This window comes from Vespula pensylvanica, chromosome 14, assembly GCF_014466175.1.
Source record: "Vespula pensylvanica isolate Volc-1 chromosome 14, ASM1446617v1, whole genome shotgun sequence".
Classification (NCBI taxonomy): Eukaryota; Metazoa; Arthropoda; class Insecta; order Hymenoptera; family Vespidae; genus Vespula; species Vespula pensylvanica.
Genome location: NC_057698.1, coordinates 2,932,294 through 2,953,992, shown reverse-complemented (window position 1 = coordinate 2,953,992; position 21,699 = coordinate 2,932,294). Strand labels below are relative to the sequence as shown.

Genomic DNA, 21,699 nt, shown 5'->3' with positions numbered 1-21,699 from the left:
TTACCAAACAAATTTCATTTCTCTCTCTCTCTCTCTCTCTCTCTCTCTCTCTCTCTCTCTCTCTCTCTCTCTCTCTCTCTCTCTCTCTCTCTCTCTCTTCTAAACACCATCTTAAAATAACCCCTAGCAAATTTCTTTATAATTTTCGTTTAATTCGTATAAAAAGTGTTATAAACGAAGACACGATTTATTATTCTGCGATAAATCCAAAGTGATTTATACAAACAAATTTCTACAAAAATATCATCGATAATGCAAATGAAACTTTTAAAACCTTTTTCTCGATTATTTTAATGTTTGTTTTTATATATTTATCCTTGATCATTTACCACATAAAGTCTGTCATATCAATCGTGTTCTTTTAAGAGATTAAAAATAACGATGTTTATTATATCGATTATATCGATAACAAAATTTTTAATATTCTATTTTTACATAAATAATTTTCTAGAATTTATTATTAGAAAAATTCTGAGATTATTTATTAACCAATTCAATAATTATATTTTACAAGATTGTTATTATCGTTTTTATATTTAATTTTACATAATCCATCTTTTCTATTTCTTAATTATTCGTTATATTGACGTGCATATATTGTTTTACTTTTTTTTCTTTCTCGTATACTTTTACCTACAAACTCAAGGCTCTAAGATTCAATGGAATATTTGTCTTTGGTATTTCTGACACTAGCGTGAATGATATATTCCAAAAATTAAACATTCAACGCCATGATCCTCGAAGAACGCGCGTGCGCACATCTCTATCCTATTAAGTTCAATGTCAAATCAAAAGTATAAAGGTTTAGCTCGCGCCTTTACTTTCTTAAATTAGTCTTCTGAAAGTCGTATCGAAGCAACATTTTTCGTATCAGTGACGTTAATTGTTCATAATGAATTATAATCCATATCGTTTCATTTATTAAGCTATTTTATATTTTCTATCATTTTTCTCATTTTATCTCTCGTGTTGCATCTTCTTTTTCTTTTTCTCCTTTCCTTTTCCTTTCTTTTTCTTTATTTTTTTTTTACTTTTTAAATATCTCCTTCGCCAGAAGGAAAAATTTGAGGGCAAAAGTAATTCGTCTCTTGGTAATACGACGAAAGAGGCGCAGGTGCATGTTGCAGCAGTGAAAGTATCCGAGTGCAGCAACGATCTAGCATCTGTCAATGCCCTCTTGCATAGACAGTCTTACTCTAGCGGTGCCATTTAGTAGGTATCTGCGATTTGTGAGATACTCGTCGAAAGAGACAACGGAATTATCATCATCAGCATCATTTATCATCCTTGTTTTCGTCATTGTGAAAAGAAGAAACTTTTTTTCTCAAAAAGAATTTTTTTCAGTAAACACTTTTTATAGAATTTTTTGAGAAAAAAACAAAAAAAAAGGGGAGAGAAAGAAAAGAAAAAAAAAAGGAAAAGAAAAAAGAAGAGCTAAAGAAAAAAAGGCTTTAAGATGTTGAGAAAAAATCAACTTATAGAATTCCTATTCGTCGTGAATATTATGACGACATTTTCAACGGAATCAAGCCGTAAGTAATTTGATCGACTCTCGTAATTTGATCAACGAGTTAGCATACTTCCGCGTGGACACGATTGAAAAGTACGCCGTGTATCTCGTTTAAGGAAAATCGGAGAAAGTTTAAATCAGGATAGTTAGATAGATAGAGATAGAGATAGAGTTAGAGAGAAAGAGAGAGAGAGCTTTGAGAATTTATATTTTAAACGAGACTTACGATTTTAACCAGTAATATTAAAATTGTGTAATCATTTTATAAATGTTGTTTTAAATATCATTAACATTTAATATATTTTATTTGTATAGTTCATTAGAAACTATTATAAATTATATATATTTTTTATAATGAAGAGGTATTCTATATATATATATATATATAATATTTACGAATGTAATAAAACTTAACTGAATAAAATAAAAATACGAATACAGTTCATATATGAATCTTTTTACATTTTACATAAGTGTTACATATGATTAAAAAAGATTATATATGAACAGATCGATTTATATTAAAATTCCTTTAATAGTATTAACTTAATATAAATAAAAACAAATTGATTCTAGCCGAGTACGTGAAGCAATGTTCCAGGAAAGATCCTAAATTAAAAAGTTGCCTGATCGATTCCCTTCATCATCTTAAACCTTATTTAAAAGATGGCATACCAGAAATTGAGTTACCTTCTGTGGAACCTTTTCGTGTGAGTACATAAAGAAAAAAAATAAAGAATAAAAATGAAAATGAAAAAAAAAAAAAAAAGAAAAACAAGAAAAGAAATATTAATACAGATCGATATCTTTATTTTTAATATTGTATTTATTTCAATTTTATGAGAAACACGAAAGGAAAAATAAGAAGAAAGAATTTTATTCTGATATCCTACAATGTAAATGGAACGAACATCGTTTCCTTTTAACAGATGGATGAGCTGACTCTCTCTCTGACAGGTGGTACAAACGGTTACAAGGTTCAATTGCGAGAACTTTATGTAAGGGGAGCGAGTAACTATACAGTCGAGGACATTCAACTAGGCTCACCCTTCGAAGCTGTCATTAGAATGCCAGCCCTTGTACTTGACGCTCAATACACCAGGTGAACTCTTCTTAAAAACTTAAAATTTTCCTTTATTCTTTTACGAATAAATAAATACAAATATATATAATAATATATTTATATATATTTGTATTTATTTATTAGAAAAATAATGAAGGTAAATTTTATATATATATATATATATTAATATTCATTCATTCGAGTGAAAAATAATTATCCTTTATTTTGTTTTATAATAAATAATCAATCGTTTCATCGTCATTTCTACTATTTTTCCATTAAATTGTTAATTCGTATGTTCGTTTAAATGATAAAATTTGAAATGATTTTATTAAAAAGTTACTTTCAAATTATTAATGTACGTATCTACATGTACATGTGATATATCAAAATCATAAAAAAATCAGATTAGTATAAAATAATTTAAGTATTAATTAATAGTAACTAAAACTTATACTAGAAATCTATAGACAACAATGGTATTGAAAAAATATTCTTTTAAAATATATATATATATATATGTAATGTATATATCAGATATCAAAAGTACAAAAGAAATTAAGATAATAAAACAATTACAATACGAATTATTCATAATGCTATATATATATGTGTGTATTGTTAAATTGTAAATTTATATTAATTTATTATGTATTCATAGATATATAGAACATATTGATCTATCTTTTTACAGTTCCGGTGTATTGATCATTCTCCCAGCAAGTGGAAACGGTACCTTCCATGCTCGTTTTGATGACGTACGAGCCCTCGTGAAGGGTTTAGTATCAACAAAAATTCGTGACGATAAAACTTATTTAAACGTCGAAAAATTAGACGTCGAGCTCGGTGTGAAAAACGTTAACATGAGAGTAAGAAAGATCTATAGGAACAATAGAATATTAAGTACGTATAGTAATCATCCTAAATGCAAATTAATTAAAAAACACACAAATATATAGAACAAAATGTGTATATCTATATATCTACATACTTTTTTTCTTTTTTAATTTTATTGCTTTTTATAATAAAAAAAAAAAAAAACAAAAAGAAAAAAAAAAGATGAATATATTCCGTTTTACTTTGTTAATAATAATTTTGATTGAAACAATAGTTTTATTCTTTTACTTTTCAATTTTCTATATTTTTTTGTTTTATATATTTTGATTTTTTCTATACCTAAAAGAGAAAAATAAAAAAGAAAGGAGAAATAAATAATAATTTTTACAGCGGAGGCAACCAATCTATTCTTGCGAGAGAACGGACAGGAAGTTTTGAAAGCGATGGAGCCACAACTGAAAAGGAAACTATCAGTTCTATTTGCAGGAATTGTCAATCAGCTGTTACGTCACGTGCCTGTCGAGACGTTCCTATTACCCTGAGTCAATCCTTTCGTTTTCTAATATTTTCTTTTACTTTTTCTTTTTTCTTTCGAGTTATCTGTGTAAAAAAAAAAAAAAAAAAGAAAAAGAAAAAGAAAGAAAGAAATTCATATTATTTTAAAAATATCTTTTAAAATCGTTTGACGTTTTCTATTAGTGAATCTCTAATTAATTGTTTCGAGATTTTCCGATTGATTTTTTTGCAAACACGTAAATATAAAATGAGACTACACTTTCTTATAAATTATTACTTTTTTCTCTTTTCTAATGCAATTGGATTAATGTTTTTTTCTTTTATCAACGATAAACAAAAAAGAAAAGAAAAAAGAAGTGTGATATTATGTGTAAATAATTGAAAAAGATTTGACGAGAGAAGAATAAAAAAGTGTACAAAAAAGAGGGAGAAAAATATAATAATGATAATAATAATAATAATAATAATAATAATAATGATAATGATAATGATAATGATAATGATAATGATAATAATATTAATGACAATATTAATAATAATAATAATGATAATAATAATTATAACAATTCGATGAACGACGAATTTAATATTTTTTATAATGATATAATATAAAACGTCTTCGAGATTTTATTTGGAAAAATTCAATAAAGATAACTTGTATATATAATCATCACTTTGTTTTCTCTATTAAAATACTTAAGTAAACGTATGTTTTCTGATGCTCAAGTATAATTAATATATAAACAAAAGAAAAAACGTTTCGATCGAACGAACGATTAAAAATTTTATTACTTCGAAGAGGCATATTTATAAAAGGAAGAAAAAGAGAACAAAATAAAAAACAAAATCGGACTCTTATTATTTGACATATCCATAATAGTTTCATGTTAATATTATTTTGATAAATAATTCACAGTTACAATTATTGAAATATTTTATGAGTCCTGCTCGAAAGAAAAACTGTTGAATTGAACAAGTTCGTTTATGGTTGTCGTCCTTAAAATACTTCTAGATCGATTAATTTGCATAAATAGACGCGTCACGATGAATTCCTTTCACCTTTTTATATTTTGGATACTTTTCTACTATTTGTTTTTCTTTGATCTTTTCCTCAAAATATTTTTTACGCCGAAGGAAAGACTTCGTTGAAGGATAGTTTGGAGAATATACGATTTATATAATCGGTAAATAGTTCGTCCCATACTTTTTTAATATATGGAAACATTCCACGATAAATCGTTGGCCAAAATTCATTAACAAATCCTATAGCGGATTTGGCTGAAAAAAAAATTAAACAAAAAGTATATTAATATATCAATTTTATATGAAATTTGATAAAAAATAAAAACAACCATAAATTTTACATTAAAAAAGAAAAAGAAAAAAATGAAGGAAATTTACTTACTTAATTGCTCATTGCCATTGAAAAGATCGCTACACCAAAATTTGAGTTTACCGACTTGTGCGTTTGGAATAAAATGTTCGATGACCCATCTGTCATTTTTGACTGGACCATTTATCTCCCAAGTTACCTTTACGTCCTCCAAACTTACGTTGAAATATCCTAACGAATACGAATTAATTTGAATTATTGTATTTCATCCTATTTATATCGTACGATGTTTCTTTGATTGTTACAATTGTGATTTAAAATTGATATTAAATCTAATCAAATTTTCGTATCTCCTAGATCGATAAATTCGTATATAAAATGTTTGAAAATAGTTTAAAAATAATTTATTACTCCTATCTGTTACTATCTTATATAATGTATATAATATCTAATATCGTATTCAATATTTTCTATCTTAGGTCATCGAAGATATTATTGCAATATAATTTTTATAAAAATTTACCTTTGCCACCAAGTTTGAAATTGACCAAATTAGCATCAATGTTATATTCTCCTTCAAGGAAGCACTTAGGTAAAACCCAATCGATTTCCAATTTGAATTGATCGTCCGTATATTCCGGTCTGACCGCCAAAAATTTTATGTTCTTCATACCGTAAAAATAAATATTAGAACCTTCTATTTTCCCATGTACTTCGTTACTTCCAAATTCATATAGTCCATATTCGTTGTAGAAAGGATCCAAGATAGCTACATCAAGTTCGGGAATACCTAAAATCGAATTTTATGGATTGAAAAATTTCATTCGTTTAATGTGAAAATTAAGAAAAAAAGGAAATAGAAAAAGAGATAAAAAGATAGATATTTTACTCACCTTTAACAAATACAGGCCATGATTCTTGAATAGCTAATCTCAAACAAGACGAATAATCATCTGTACCTCTTTTGCATGTCTTAACATCAGCAGCTAAAAATTGGTGTGTTAATAATTAGAAAAATGAAATGTAGAACTTGTTTTAAATTCAGTCGTATAAGATACTGTCGAATGTAATTGATCTGTGTCAGAACGTATAAAAGAAAAAAAAATAATAAAGAAGAAAAGTGAAGGATCGTTCTTGTATAAATAATTACTATTTAATAGAACAAAACAGAAATCAAATGTCAAAAAGAACTCGTATTATTGAAACAGAAAAACAAATAGAAAACATCGCTCGAAGAAAGATTGAAAAATATGAAATAATTCTCCGACGAAGAAGAAGTCAAAGAGAAACCTTGTATCTTAGAAATAGTAAAACAAATAAAGAACGTCACTCGGAAAGATGTAAAAAATAATTTGTCGACTTGCTTTTAGCACTCATTGATATATATATATATATATTATATATATAATTATTCAATGACAAAAATTAATATAATAACAAAACCTAAAATGCTATTAAAAAAAGAAAAGTAAAATAAAGAAAAAGAAGAAAAGAAAACAATAGAAAACGTCCCACGAAAAAAATAAAAAAAAGATATAATTTGTTGACTTATATTTTAACACTCGACGAAATGAAAACGACAATGTTTTTATTTGTTCACTTACGGAGTTTGACTTGACCGGCAACAATAACGAAGAGATACGTGATCGCGATCGCGAAGACGACGCTGAACGAATGGAACGACATCCTTGCCGATTAAAAATCTTGCGGCTAGCCCGGATTATTATGACTACTCGCTTTATATACTTTTCTCCACCAAGGACTTTACGTACTAACCTGTGTTGCAAAATAGCATGTCATTAAACGCTGTGGCACGTGAGAGGTAAGAAGCACGTTCCGTTGAACGAGTAAAACCAACAAGAAGATAAAATTTATTTGTCCTTAGAGAGAACGTTTCTTTCTATGTGAAGATCTAATCAAAATTTTTAAATTCGATAGATAGATCGATATTCTCTCTCTCTCTCTCTCCCTCTCTCTCTTTCTGCATTAGTATTATTTAAATATACGTTATAGAAAAAAAATGATTAATTTGTGTAGTTTTAAATTATGTGGTTTTAACATCGATGGATCGATCGGTCGATATTTTTTTTTAATTTCACTTCAATATTATATAGAATACAATTTTTAATTAATATTGTTTTAACAAAATCTTTCTTTCTCTGTCCCTCTGTTTCTCTCTCTCTCTCTCTCTCTCTCTTTCTTTCCTACTATTCGATACGAGAGATCTGTAAAACGATAGATCGATCGATACTATTTTCTAATTCTGTTTTAATGCATGGAGTAGGAAATAGAATTTTTCGTTGGAATAGTTTTAATAGAAAGTATATTTGATTGTTAGATTATTATAGAGATCTATTATAGATCGATGATTCGATCAATACTCTTCTCATATCTATTTTAATATATAGAATTTTTATAATTCTTATATGGGATAGTTTTAGTAAGAAATATTTTTTATCGTTAGATTTTTATGAAATCTACAAAACGATAGATCGATCGATCTATACAATTTTACGAAAAAGTGTTCTTGATCCTCACGTTCGATGCTCTCGTTATACAGAAAAAAAAATCTTTTAGATAAAATAATTATATAGAAAAAACTGTTTTTGATTTCGTCGTTGGTAAAGATTAATCGATACTCTTTTTATTTCGTTCGGAAAAAAACTTATTCAAGAATATATTTTGCAAATCACTTGTTTGTTAATAGCTATTTTTTTTTATTTCGTGTTTTTTATTGGATTCTCTGATTGGGTTCGCATCTCAATCGATAAAAATCAATATGCATATATGCTATTAAAAATAATTATAACAATAAATAATAATAGATCTCCGAGGATCTTATCTCTTTTATATCGATCTCTGTCTTGTCATAAATTTTGAAGAATATTTTTTAACGTTTCCTTTTCATTTGTTTTCTTTATATCTTTTTTTTTTTTGAAACACTATTAAAGATATTATATAGTATCATTCGTCTACGAGATTTCTATATGAGAGACAATTATCTCGTATAGATAAATTATTCTTACACTTTATTGCCCTCTATAATTCACTTCTTTTTTAATTTCTTTGTATTCTGACTCATTACTAATAAAAATGAAGTCATTTGTTGATTCGCATATCATTCCTTGCTTATATGAATTTATATTACGTAATCCTTGTTAAAGTATCGACATATTGGATATATTCTAAGTTTTATTAAAAAAAGAGAACAAATAAATAAAAAGAAACAAAAATAACATAAAAACATAAAGAAATAGAAAGAAACATCGTATTGGATTAAAAATAACGTAAATATTATTATAGTTAATGTTTCACATTGCATAAACTCATTCAATATCTATAGGCTTAACATAATCTTGATTGTAAATATTGAAAGGAGACAAGTTGCTATTAGGTAATCGACATTGAAGATACCTTATAATTTAATTTAAAAAAAGAAAGAAGAATTAAAAATAATTAAAATGAAAAAAAGAACTGTAAAAGCAGAAGAATAAAGAAAGAAAAAAAGAATATATCGTATTAGAATAAGAATATAAATGTAAATATTACTTTATTTTGATTTAGCAGATATTTTCATACTCCTCGTAGATTCCACAGCACTAGCATAATATAATCTTCGTTGCAAACGTAGGCGAGAAACAGGTTGCTATTAGGTAATCAATATTGAAGATATGCAAAATTTTATTTAAAATTAATGAAAAAAAAAAAGAAGAAAAAATAAAAAGAGATAGAGAAAGATACATCGTATTAGAATAGAAACAAAAGGTAATGTCATTTTCTTTTTTTTTTTTTCACTTAGCAGGTATTTTCATATTCCTCGTAGATACATTCCATAGCATGTGTGTGTGTGTGTGTAATCTCATTGCATATATATACGAGTTGCGACCTAGGCCCTGATGTGACTATCACTCTAATATGGGCTAGAACGTGTTGTGATACATGGGCATCTAATGCACCTATTCGCCATTATGCACGAACCTCGATAGCACATAGATTGCAAATATAACAAGTGGCTGCCCTTGGAATATATTGAAATGAGGGACTAGTTCTTTATGAAAGTGAAAAAAAAAGCAAACAAAGAAACTATTCTGCAATCATTTTTCTAACTTCATCTTCTTATATTGTAATTTTTTATTTTTTGCTTTTTCTTCTTGTCAACAATATTATGAAGGAAATTCTAGGAAAGACTTAAACCAATTAAAAGTATACTTCATTTACTCTATTAGATAATTACATTTTTTTTTTTACATTCATTCATTGTTAATTACTTTATTAATTTTTTTTTTCCTAATTTTACGGACTTCACTCAACGTTGAGATTTAAATATAACTATAATATTAATATAAAATAAAAAAAAAATGTTATTATTTCTTTCCTTATTTTCCTAGTTTGTTATTCAGAAAGCAATCGCGTATAATATAGTCGCATTTGTGAAAAAAAAAGAAGAAAAATGTGATAAATATGTAGGTCTCTTGATTAGAGATTATAAATTGCTTTCTGTGCATTCACTCAATGAACAAGAAACTAAAATCAATGTGCATCGAGGTTATGATTATATACTATAGCACTAATTCCATATATCACATTAGAAATACCATTGCATAACTGAAAACATATATGTAAACATACTGTTACTAATAAAAAATGTAATTGGGTAAATGACTGTACTGAATTAATTACGTAACGGCGTTATTTTGGAGAGATATGATAACAAATAAACGACGATAAAAGAATAAATCAATAAAAATAAGTAATAAATATTAATATAGATTAAATCGTAAAGTAATGTTAACAAAAATAAATATAATTGTATGATATATTTTGTATCAAAATAGATTTGATTTGGCTGAACTCAATAAACAAAATTTTATTAAGCAAATCAATTAATATCAACTATTTGATCAATGACTTACGTTTTTAAATGTCAAGGCTTTTTACGAGAAAAAATTTAAAAGGATTTATTGGGCTCTCTCTCTCTCTCTCTCTCTCTCTCTCTCTCTCTCTCTCTCTCTCTCTCTCTCTCTCTCTCTCCCCCTCTATGTGTGTGTGTGTTGATATCTTTTAAAACTTGTATATTTTGAATTAAATATTATTTCTTCAGAATATTTTTTTGTTTCTGTTTTTATACGTCTCTGTTTACATTATAAATCAATCTTTTTTATTTTTTAAAGGGATTAAATCTCGTACGAAAGAAGAGAGAAGTCATTCAACCTCGGTCGATACATTGGCGATCTTTTTCCCTCTCTTGTAAGTAGCGCCATCTACGTAGTACGACTTTTACGCACGCGTACTACGAGACGTAGTAGAATCAACGAGTGAGTCAGCTGATCGTTTATTCACGTAGGTGAGATCAGCTGTTACCGGCCATGGACTTGACGAACGAAGATCTTACGATTCCACCGGTTAAATACGAATGTAAGTATGGGTAAATTACCGATTTAGTTACGATAAAAGTATAATAAACAATATCAAAAATTATTATTTAAGTAATATCCAATTTTTCGTAATAAATAAAGAAAGATGTAACAATCTAACCTAGCTAATCGATTTGGCGGGAAGGAAACACCAGTTATATCGAAAAATTTGATAAAAATTAATTCATTGTTAATTCAATGATTTATATCTTCTTTTAGATCTCGATCATACGGCCGACGTACAGTAAGTATTATATTGAAATTCTGTAATTGTACCGACCGTTTGTAGGTTATGTTACTTCATCTTGATTTCTTGCGACATGTAAATGTATTCTTATTTAATATCGATATCAAACGAATAGAATTGTTTTATTAATTTTTACGATCGATAGGAAATTATTCTTCTAACGTTCAGATTACATGCCTGGGGAGAAAGTTTGGAGGAAGCATTCGAACAATGTGCAATAGCAATGTACGGATATATGACCGACTTACGTCGTGTCGAGATAACAGATATCCATCATGTCGAAGTTGAAGGACACGATATACAAAGTCTATTGTTTCAATTTTTAAACGAATTATTGTTCGTCTTCAGTGCTGAATCATATCTTGTCGCTAAGGTAAATTAGATTTCATTATTTGCCAAATAAAACATAAGTTTTTCTTAGTATACAATTATGTTATCTTTTATCGTTATCATTGTAGAAGGTCAAAATCAACGAATTTGATCGTGAAAAGTTCAAAATCAAAGCGACCATATATGGCGAAGAATTCAACATACGTAAACATACTCAAGAAGCCGAAGTAAAGGCAATTACTTATTCAGCTATGCAGATTTTAGATCAACCCGACGTCGAACGTCCTGAGGTTTTCGTCATCGTTGACATATAATAGCAATAACAATAACAATAATAATAATAATCGACGGAAATGAAGGGAATTATGTAATTTGGAAACATTTGTCCATTCCATTGTTTCTATTAATTGCATCATCTTTCTCTTTCTTTCTCTCTATATATATATATATATATATATATATATATATATATATATATATCTATCAGTCTGTTTGTCTCTCTCTTTCTTATACAATAACAATGGATCATTTAAAACTATCGAGACAATCGTAAACATTTTTAAAAGAAATTAATCAAAAAGTCTATGATAAAATAACATAGAAATTAGCTCGCTTTAGGTCAAATGCACAATACGTTTAAGAATTACAAAGAAAAAAAAGAAAAAAAGAAAAGAAAGAAAAAGAAACATGGCGAAGATGACACGGTTGACGAAGGAGGGGCTAAACCCAAGAAAGGGAAGCGTCCTACATAGGGTATAATTCTTTTCGTAGGGTTCGAATAAATACGTTAGAAAGAAAACACCGGGCTCCCCTTCTTATAGAGACGAGTTAAGGCTCGTAAGAAGAGTTTATGGTGCCCCTTACTTTAGACACTAATTTTTCATATAATTTCGTCCGAACGAAGATCATATAACTGTTAACGATCTAACGTCTATAATGATTTAATAACGAATGAATGAACGAACGAATGCACTTAATTTTTTTATTTCATTATAAAAGACTTTTTATTGTTGCATTGCAGGATCGATATTATGTTATTATATAAAGTCTTATTATATAAATAAAAAACAAACGATTATGTGTTTATACGACTCGGTATTCTTTTAAAATATTAAAATAATATATATAAAATGTATGTATGTATGTATGTATGTATGAATGATGTATGTACGTATATATGTATGTATTTATGTATATATGCATTTGTTCTTTTATAGACGTTTTTGGAATGTTATAAAAAATTGAAACACTTTTCAAATTAAAGAAGTAATACAATCAATTGATGATCCCTATTTCAAAGGGACACAAATACGCTCCTGCTTAGGCAGCCCTCCGTTCAACGAAGGAAACCGAAGAGAACGACCGCTTAGTTTCGGCTTAGAAACGAGAAGCATCGTGGTGTCTTTCCGTTTTGAACAGTGAACGATGTTAGTGTTTTAAGAACGTTACGATACGAATGGATAGAAAAAAGAAATGAACATTGTTGCGACTGTTGGACCGATTATTATATTTCTAATCAAATGGTAAGATTACTCTGAAATTCGTTCGTTATTATGATATTGAGGTATTCTACGCGTAAATTTTTCATTTCTTTTTTCTCTTTCCTTTCTTTTTTTTTTCTTTATTATTTTTTTATTTTTTTTTATTTTTTTTAATATCTTATAAAATTTTAAATTACATTGATACGTAGTTAGACAGTTGCGCGTAATACTTGGTGCGCAGACAAAAGAGACAAATTTATGCGAGAAAGAGAATCCGAAATACATATGTACATACATACCTACGTGTTTGTATATACATATATATATATATAATGTATGTGTATATATATATATGTATATAATATATATCAATTTTTCAGCACATGTATTACTATAGTAACTTTGATCTCCTTCTAGTCTTCTTGGTTAGATTACGTAACACGAATGGCGCAGGCGCGAGGGCTCCGAAGAATTTTTCATCGATAAGGCCCCTGGTCCTTCGTGTCGGAAGGGGGGTCTGTCGATGTGTCTCATCGCGAGTGAGAAAACGTTAAATTGTGTCTAGAGAAGACTCATCGTCATGGCGGATCGACGTAGGATCTTCGTACGAAGTAAGAAAGTGTTATGTGTTTTAATAATAAGTCCCATATTGTTGATAAAATGTCATCAACTTTCGTAGTAAGCAATGCTAAGACGTAAAAATAATCGGATAATATCTTTTTGGCGGGAAATTTCAAAGAACGTTAATACGCAACGATTTTGCTTTACTTGGACGTATATACCGTCAACGATATATATTATACGTATCGTGCGTTATAGTTTCGAAGAATGAGAAAAGACTCGAAGCCAAAATGAGAACTTTCGTCGCATTACAAAATTCGCAGTGAGTTTCAACATACGAGGCCATCTTCGAAAACGAACAAGACCGAAGGCAGTTTTGGCGCGTACGTGACTCCAAAGCACGGCCAAGAGATGGCGTAGTGTTTACGAGCAAAAAAGAAGAAAAAGGAGATACGCTGTTGGTGAAAGGGTTATGTGATTAATAGACGAAACACTCTGGATGTATGTAAATGTGTTATCGACTGTCGGAACGCGACGTAAACGATAGAAAATGTTCCAACGTAATTGTCCAAAATACGATTGAATCTTCGAACAAATTCGTCTCAACGTTAAACGACGATCTAAAGTTAACGCATAACGAATTAATATAGAAAATAAATTCCATTCGTAAACCCATTCGTGTGGAAGCTGCTTTAACGTAAGAAAAATTACTAGAACTCCCATGATGAATCCTAGGGAATTATCAAACAATATCTAAAACGTTAAGGCCTGTACTGAGTCGTTGTCATCAAAAACCTAGGTGTATCATTGTCGAACGTACCTAACTAGAGACTAAGAAGAAATAACCAGGAGACTTCGGATTCTATAAATTGTATATTCTTAGCCAGTTGCCAGCGCGCCAGGCAGCTCCAAGTCTATCCAATCGCTCAGCTCACGAGCCGGCCTCGTGTGCGCGCGCGACACCCCGGACGGAAAGGTTCGTTTTCTTCGCCGGTGGCCGCCTCGCAAGCATGCCGAGGCGGGGCTCCTCCGCGTCTTAACGAGAACTCGGCGGTTAAATTATCTATCTGTTCGTATAAATAAGAAAAAAGGAAATAAGGAAAAGGAAAAGAGCAAAGGAGAAAAGAGAAAGAGAAAGAAACTGAAAGAGAGAGAGAGAGAGAGAGAGAGAGAGAAACACAACACGAAAAATAATACTCCTTCGGTTGGACTATACTCGTGTATATATATATATATATACATATAAATATATATGTATATATGTGTGTGTATATATGTACATACAAATATATATATATATATATTATATATATATACTTCGAGGCGCTTCTCGTAAAAGCCCTCGAGATCATCGTCTCTACGTAAGGAGAACCGACCTTATTCTCGTTTGCGGTGATCGAACTCGATTTTAACGAAGAGAAGTCTCGCGTGTAACATAATCTACGATCGTCGTGTCTTAAAGTTGAATCTACTACGTCGTGGTGTCCGTTGTCGTTGTCGTCGTAAGTCGTTTTCGTCTTCGTCGTCGTCGTCGTCGTCGTCGTCGTCGTCGTCTTCGTCGTCTTCGTCGTCGTCGTCGTCGTTGTCGTCGTCATAAATCGTCGTCGTCGTCGTCGTCGTAAGTCGTCTTCGTCTTCGTCGTCGTCTTTGTCGTCGTTGTCTTCGTCGTCGTCTTTGTCGTCGTCGTCGTCGTCGTTTTCGTCTTCGTCTTCGTCGTCGTCAGTTCGAAGAGAAAGAGACAAAAAGGATACGTTGTTGGTCGTGTATACAGTTTGTTAGAAAATGGACACCACACCACCGGTGATATAATAAAAGAGTGTGCGCTTTGGATAAAGAGAGATAGATAGATAAAAAGAGAGAGAGAGTAAAAAAGAGAGAAAAAGCGAGAGGAGAGAGTGTGTGAGGGAGGAGGGGATCCAACGGAACATCATCCACGAGCGCCGAGGGCCAAGAACGAGAGAAGAGAGTAAGAGAGACAGACAGAAAGAGAGAGAGAGAGAGAGAGAGAGAGAGGTTTCAGGGAGTGTACTAGAGTATAGATGAGAGCGAAATCGAGGAAAACTCGTGTGTGAACCGCCCAAGGAAGGAAATCCTCCTCCTCTCCTAGTGCCGTCCACTACGTCGGCTTTTCTCTGAAGGAGAGAGAGGAGGGGAGGTCAGGGGCAAGCAAAGAGAAAGAGAGATAGACAGAGAAAGAAAGAGAAATCTTGTGTAAAATTTAAAAAAGAAGTAAGAAAAAGAAAGAAAGAAAAAAAGAAAAGTCCTTCTCTCGACGTAACTTTTGGATTTGTGTGGTCCGTCATCGCAATTATCGTCGTCGTCATCGGCGTTATCATCATCGTCATCGTCATTGTCATCATAATAGTCAACATCTTCATAATTATCATCTTGCAAGAGGAACGCAAGAAGAAAAGCAGACCGGGAGGGCCATGCCTCCTTCCTTGGCCCTGTGACACGCGCCAAGCCGCGTTCTACACTACTACTAGTACTACTACTACTATATTCTACCATCATCACCACTACCACGACCACCATACCACAGCAGCAATACTACTACTACTGCTGCTACTACTGCTACTACTACTACTACTACTTTACTACTACTACTACTACCATCACCACCTCCACCACCACCATTACTACTACCACCACCACCACCACTACACCACTACCACACCACTACTACGTCTACTACTATTTTATTCGCTGGCTGAACCTCCTCCCCGGAAGAGAGCGTACTCTCGAAGCGATTACGCTCCGTGCGCTCGCATCGCGCGTTAACTCGTAAGTTACAAGTAAGTGAAAATGAGAGAGAGAGAGAGAGAGAGAGAGAGAGAGAGAGAGAGAGAGAGAGAGAGAGAGAGAGAAAGATAAATAGATAAATACAGATAGCTAGATAGATAGATAGATAGATACAGATAGCTAGAGATAGAGAGAAATAGAAATAGAGAGAAAGAGAGAGAAAGAATACGCGAACAAAAAAAAAATCGCTTCCTTCGTCTTCTAACTTGATCGTCATCATCAACGTCCACACGTCCTCGTGGTACGTCGCCGCCGCCGCCGCCGCCGCCGCTGCCGTCGTCGTCGTCGTCGTCGTCGTCGTTGTTGTTCATCGTTCATCGTTCATCGTCGTCTTCCTCGTCGTCTGCGCAAACTGAATGTGTGTTAGATAGAAAGAGAGAAAGAGATGGAGTAAGAGATAGGCCGAGAGCGAGGTCGAAGTTTCACGAGCTAGAGAGAGTGAGTGAGTGAGTGAGTAAGTGAGTGAGTGAAAGAGAGAAAGAGAGAGAGAGAGAGAGAGAAGGAATTTTCGTCCGGGCGGACGCGCGCTCGAGGTGCGCGCGAGAGCCACGTTTGGACACGCGGAGGGAGAGGAAAAGAGACCGTTATTTTCAGGCTGCAGCCGGCGGCGGCAACGCGCCGATTTGGTGGTTACGTCGTGTGTGTCGCGTTCGTCTCTAAGTACGTATTGGATCGTGATATATATTGAACGAGAGGATTATATAGTTTTATTAATTATTCGACGGTGAATAATTTGTTGGTAATACGATGACAACGATTATCAGAATCCATTCGAATAAGATACACGGGTTTTATGTGTTTCGAGCATATACAACGGTTACGTATGCTCTTTTTAAAGCCGGCTTCTATCCGTCTCTCTCTCTCTTTCTTTCTTTCTTGCTCTCTCTCTCTCTTTCTCTCTCTCTCTCTCTCTCTCTCTCTCTCTCTCTCTCTCTCTCTCTCTCTCTCTCTCTCTCTCTCTCTCTCTCTACCCGTCTCTGTCGCTCTCTCACTCTCACTCGTGGCTCTTTAAACGGCTATATAGGTGCGAGCGCGCGCGCATACTAGGCTCGACCTTCGTGTTATATGTGCGACCATTCGCATGATCGTCGTGCTGCTCGCTCGTCGTTCGTTCGTCGTTCGTTCGTTCGTTCGTCGTTGTTCGTTCGCTTGCTACGTTGTACGTTATATTCCCTGTTTCTCTCTCTCTCTCTCTCTTTCTCTCTCTCTCTCTCTCTCTCTTTCTCTCTCGCTTCGTTTCGCTAGCAAACCGTATTTATCTTTCCTCTTATGCGCGTGTCGCGTTGCGCGAGCCAGGCGCGAGCGATCGCACCGGGCGTATCGTCTCTTTCCTCTCTCTCTCTCTCTTTTTCTTTCTCTCTCTTTCTCTCCTCCTTCATCTCTTTCCTTTTCCTTTTATTACATTGCTACTTTTACTACATTACTATACTATTATTACTAGTAGTATTACTACATTACTGCTACTGCTTTTACTCCTTCTTCGAAATATAGAAGCGCTTCTTCCAGTTGGGTAAGAGAAAAAGGAACGTTTAGAATACATCACCAAAGAGAGAGAAAGAGAGTACTACCCGTCCGACGTCCCTATCGTTACGTCGTCGGGCCTCTCTCGCACACAAGCGAGACACGACGACGGTTAACAGCTGATCGTCGAAGCCGTCCGCCATCTTGGCGCATGCGTGAGATGCATCGACGAAGTAAGAGTGAGACAGACTAATGAAAAGAACGCGCGCGTTTCAGCCACGCACGAGATAAGAAAGAAGGGGAACGATCTCTCTTTCTCTCTCTTTCTGCTGACTGTCGATAGGATCCAACCTATTCCTTACTCTCTTACTACACTATGTCTGGCTGATCGAAAAGAAGGGGAAATAAGCTTCGTGGGGCCCCTTCTTTCGTGCTTTCGGTCCGGGGGTCCCTCAACCTCCTCTCCTTTTCTTCTTCTTCCTTCTACTACTTCTCTTCTTCTTCTTCTCTTTCGAATTTCCGTCGTTTGGCGTCGTAGTTTCTTCCTTCCTTCCTTCCTTCCTTCCTTTCTTCCTTCCTTTCTTCCTTCCATCCACGCGAACTTCTCCCCGCATGAGCCCGCGCCGGCTGGCCAGCCAATCGATGCTACGGTTACCCACCGCGACGCTCGCTTTATCTTCCAGATAACGGGCCACCAATCGATGAGTACGCGCCGTGCGTTGCTCCCAATCCCATTGGTCGTTCCCCGCGACAGCGACTGTCGCCGGCAGTGCGGACGCGACTGTCGTCTTGGAATCTTCGACTTGTTCGTTTTTTTTTCCTGTTCTTTTCTTTTCTCTTTTTTTTCTTTTCTTTTCTCTTTTAAACTCTTCACATCCTTTCTTCCTTTCTTTTTTCTTTCTTTCCTTCCTTCCTTCCTCGTCGTCGTTGGCTCATTTATTTATTTAAAGTGTCTCTATTTTCATTATCAATTTCGTTTTCATTTTCATTCTCATTTTCATTTGATTTCTCTTTCTTTCTTGCTCTCTTTCTGTCTTTCTTTCTTTCTTTTTTTTTTTTTTTATTACCTGTTTTATCCATTCTGTAATATTGGATAAATTTACAAGTTTCTCTTTTTCTTATTTCCTTTTTTTTTCTTTTTTCTTTTCTTTTTCTTCTTTTTTTTTTTTTTGTTCATTCATCATAGAGAACTCGTATTGGTTCGTTGACGAAATTCTTCGCAGAACAATTTTTTGTTCAGACTCGCGCGTAGAATCTTTCTTTTTCATTTCATCGATGTTCTTGGATTATATTTCATTCTTTTTTACATTTACGATAACTATTTATTACAACCACCATATATCGGTTAAAATCTCTCATGGCTTTTCCTTTTTCTTTCTCTTCTTCTTTTTCCTAGAAATGTTGTCATTCTACATATGATCTTTTTCTAGTTTCTTCTAAGCACACTTCGTTTCGTAAGTCACGACGTTCCTTGAAAACACGTGCCGGCTAGTAGTGTTAGATGAGAGAAAGAGAGCGAGAGAGAGAGAGAGAGAGAGAAAGAGAGTGAGAGTGAGTGAGTGAGTGAGAGAGAGAGAGAAAAAGAGAGATATTTTCGGAACACCCTGTATAAACTACGTGATATTCTTTCTAACCAACGTGCACAACGTATGTATGTACATCGAAGATGATAATATTCGTTGGCAATAACGTGAATACGAATAAACGTCATTTAGATGTCGTGCCTTCTATGTGAGATTTTTTATTATCGAATAAAGTAAAGAAACGAAAGTTTAGTTTAGTTTACAAAGGGATAAATAAATTAGAATGTTGTTAGTAATAAATTTAATATGAATCTCTATGACTACTTCGTATTTTGTCAAATTTCTCAAGGAACGAACGATCTCAGGTATTTTAGATTTGTTATATAAATATTTTAGGAATAAAGGAGATAATCTACGTTCTAAAGATTCAATGAAATTTTTCTCCGAATGGCATAATTTTGTATTCCTTTTTTTACTCACTCTCTCTCTCTCTCTCTCTCTCTCTCTCTCTCTCTCTCTCTCTCTCTCTCTCTCCCCCTTTCTTTCTTTCTTATTCTTTTCCTTTCCTTTTCTATCTTTCTTTCATTCTTCTTTCTTTTCTCCCTTTTTCCTTTTTCCTATTCTATTATTATTAATCATGTTGCTCGTCTTGTTGACATTTACTTGTTACGAATAGAACAAAATGACTTTCGATCAAACGATTCCCAATTTACATATGGCTTACGTAGTTCTTGTTTATTGTTTTAGGTATTCGTAAATAATAACGATGCCACGAGTACGAAGACAGGTCGTCCTGGAGGACCCGGCCAGGCCTGTAACGCCGGATATGATGGAAACAAAGTTGTGTAAGTTTCTCGTAGAAAATTCAACGTAATACGATTTCCATCTTGTTTTTGTTCTATGTGGTACTTACGTATACATGTAAGTAAGTATGTATGTATGTATGTACGAATATAAATATATATGTATAAATTCGAATTTTTTTTCTTTCTTTTTTTTTTTTTTTTTTTCTTCCAATATGTACAGTGAAAACAGAATATCTGGACGATGGCTCGTTAGACGAGATACAGTCGCAAAAGGTAGCAGAAGAAACGCCGAGTCCTCATTTGCAGGATCATCAATATGGACAAACTCCTTGCTATCAAGTATCCAGGAAGCCAACTCAACCACCACCTAGAACCGAGGTACGTTTAACCGATGAAATTTACATATTTTTCGATGCATTTTTAAATCTATATATATATCTATCTATATACACGTGTGTGTGTGTGTGTGTGTGTGTGTGTGTGTGTGTGTGTGTGTGTGTGTGTGAGAGAGAGAGAGAGAGAGAGAGAGAGAGAGAGAGAGAGAGAAATAAAAATAAACAAAAATAGAAATGATATTTTATATGACTTTTTATATGATATATTGTCCTTGCGAAATCTTAGCATCTTTATTTGGGACTTTAGCAGATATCGGTACAGGCGGTTAAAAGAAGACTGAATTTGGAGGTTGGAACGACGGGAGCTAGTCATTCTACGTTCAAAGCACCTAGAGGTAAACGTAGAAGATCTGGATCAAATTCTATAGCCGGTCATACGCCTACGAAAAGTACGTCGAAACATTTATTGATACGTTGTAATAAAAGTTATTTGATTATCCTTATATTCTCAATACTATAATTTGATTTTCGTTTTATTTTTTGATCGATCGATCGATCGATCGATTGATTGATTGATTGATCGATCGATTTATGTGTTTATGTATTTATTTATTTATTTATTTATTTATTATTATTTTCTTTCCTTTTTTTTCAGGTAAAACTGTGGAAAGAACACGTTACGACACATCGTTGAGTTTACTTACGAAAAAGTTCATACACTTGGTCGAAAGTAGTCAAGATGGTGTAGTCGATTTAAACGTAGCGTCTGAAAAGTTGGAGGTACAAAAGCGTCGTATATACGATATCACGAATGTATTAGAAGGCATTGGAATTTTAGAAAAGAAAAGTAAAAACAATATACAATGGAAGTACGTCGACATTTGATACGAAAACCAAGCCGGTGATTATGAAAGTGTTATATAAGGTCATATATTGTTTTTGATTTTGAGATAACTTTGACGAATTTCTCGGCATGAATTATTTCCAAATTATTATTATTATTATTATTATTTCTTTTTTCTGTAATGACAAACAAAAATAAAAAAGAAGTAAGTATGTTAATCATTGAGAAAAATAATTCTTGAATAATTTTATATAGTAATGGCGTGTATATTAATAGTAAAGACTTGGATAACTTTCATAATCACCTAAACCTCGTTTAAAGAGATATTATTAATAGGAATAATTAACGATCTTCTCTTTGTTCTCTCTCTTTCTCTTCTTTTTAGGGGTGGTCAGTTACCCAACGACAGGAACGATATCGCTACGCTAAGGAAAGAATTAGCGGACTTAGAAGCTAAAGAGAATACCCTAGATCGATTAATACATGGTGCTGATAAAAATCTTAGGGAACTCTGTGCGGATAGGCAATATGCTTACGTAACGTATCATGATTTACGTTCAGTCCCAATGTACAAAGACCAAGCGATAATGGCGGTTAAGGCACCACCAGAAGCTACTCTTCATGTCCCTCAACCTA

The 21,699-nt window shown here is 32.7% G+C and overlaps 4 protein-coding genes across 12 annotated transcripts in view; 3 read left to right on the top strand and 1 right to left on the bottom strand.

Moving 5' to 3' along the window:
- The first annotated feature begins 1,021 nt into the window (after positions 1 to 1,021).
- On the top strand, positions 1,022 to 4,173 carry LOC122634039. Its single transcript, XM_043822604.1, has 5 exons — positions 1,022 to 1,532; positions 2,087 to 2,220; positions 2,440 to 2,612; positions 3,268 to 3,476; positions 3,801 to 4,173. Exons 1-5 carry the CDS (start codon positions 1,457 to 1,459, stop codon positions 3,950 to 3,952), a joined length of 744 nt encoding a protein of 247 aa, XP_043678539.1. The 5' UTR covers positions 1,022 to 1,456; the 3' UTR covers positions 3,953 to 4,173.
- A 588-nt stretch (positions 4,174 to 4,761) lies between these two features.
- LOC122634038 (circadian clock-controlled protein daywake-like) lies at positions 4,762 to 7,021 on the bottom strand. The gene is made up of 5 exons (XM_043822601.1): positions 6,864 to 7,021; positions 6,153 to 6,245; positions 5,783 to 6,049; positions 5,332 to 5,490; positions 4,762 to 5,204 (listed from the first exon to the last, which is right to left on the bottom strand). Exons 1-5 carry the CDS (start codon positions 6,943 to 6,945, stop codon positions 5,050 to 5,052), a joined length of 756 nt encoding a protein of 251 aa, XP_043678536.1. The 5' UTR covers positions 6,946 to 7,021; the 3' UTR covers positions 4,762 to 5,049.
- A 3,540-nt stretch (positions 7,022 to 10,561) lies between these two features.
- Positions 10,562 to 12,338, top strand: LOC122634041 (protein archease-like). The gene is made up of 4 exons (XM_043822606.1): positions 10,562 to 10,674; positions 10,893 to 10,917; positions 11,089 to 11,293; positions 11,379 to 12,338. The coding sequence occupies exons 1-4, from the start codon at positions 10,626 to 10,628 to the stop codon at positions 11,562 to 11,564; spliced, it is 465 nt and encodes a 154-aa protein (XP_043678541.1). The 5' UTR covers positions 10,562 to 10,625; the 3' UTR covers positions 11,565 to 12,338.
- Positions 12,339 to 13,324: 986 nt separating this feature from the next.
- Positions 13,325 to 21,699, top strand: part of LOC122634037 (transcription factor E2F2) — an 11,719-nt gene continuing 3,344 nt past the window's right edge. Inside the window, exons 1-6 of one of the 9 annotated variants that reach the window (XM_043822592.1) lie at positions 13,325 to 13,342; positions 19,826 to 19,923; positions 20,105 to 20,262; positions 20,527 to 20,668; positions 20,875 to 21,088; positions 21,449 to 21,699. The exon at positions 21,449 to 21,699 is cut by the window's right edge and continues 23 nt beyond it. In XM_043822592.1, the coding sequence (XP_043678527.1) occupies positions 19,845 to 19,923; positions 20,105 to 20,262; positions 20,527 to 20,668; positions 20,875 to 21,088; positions 21,449 to 21,699 (844 nt within the window). In that variant the 5' untranslated portion in view covers positions 13,325 to 13,342; positions 19,826 to 19,844. Of the gene's footprint in view, positions 13,343 to 15,876; positions 16,088 to 16,467; positions 16,755 to 17,644; positions 17,789 to 17,883; positions 18,361 to 18,880; positions 19,010 to 19,213; positions 19,444 to 19,825; positions 19,924 to 20,104; positions 20,263 to 20,526; positions 20,669 to 20,874; positions 21,089 to 21,448 lie in introns of those variants that run through there. The other 8 variants (XM_043822593.1, XM_043822594.1, XM_043822599.1 and 5 more) reach the window with 8 other exon arrangements.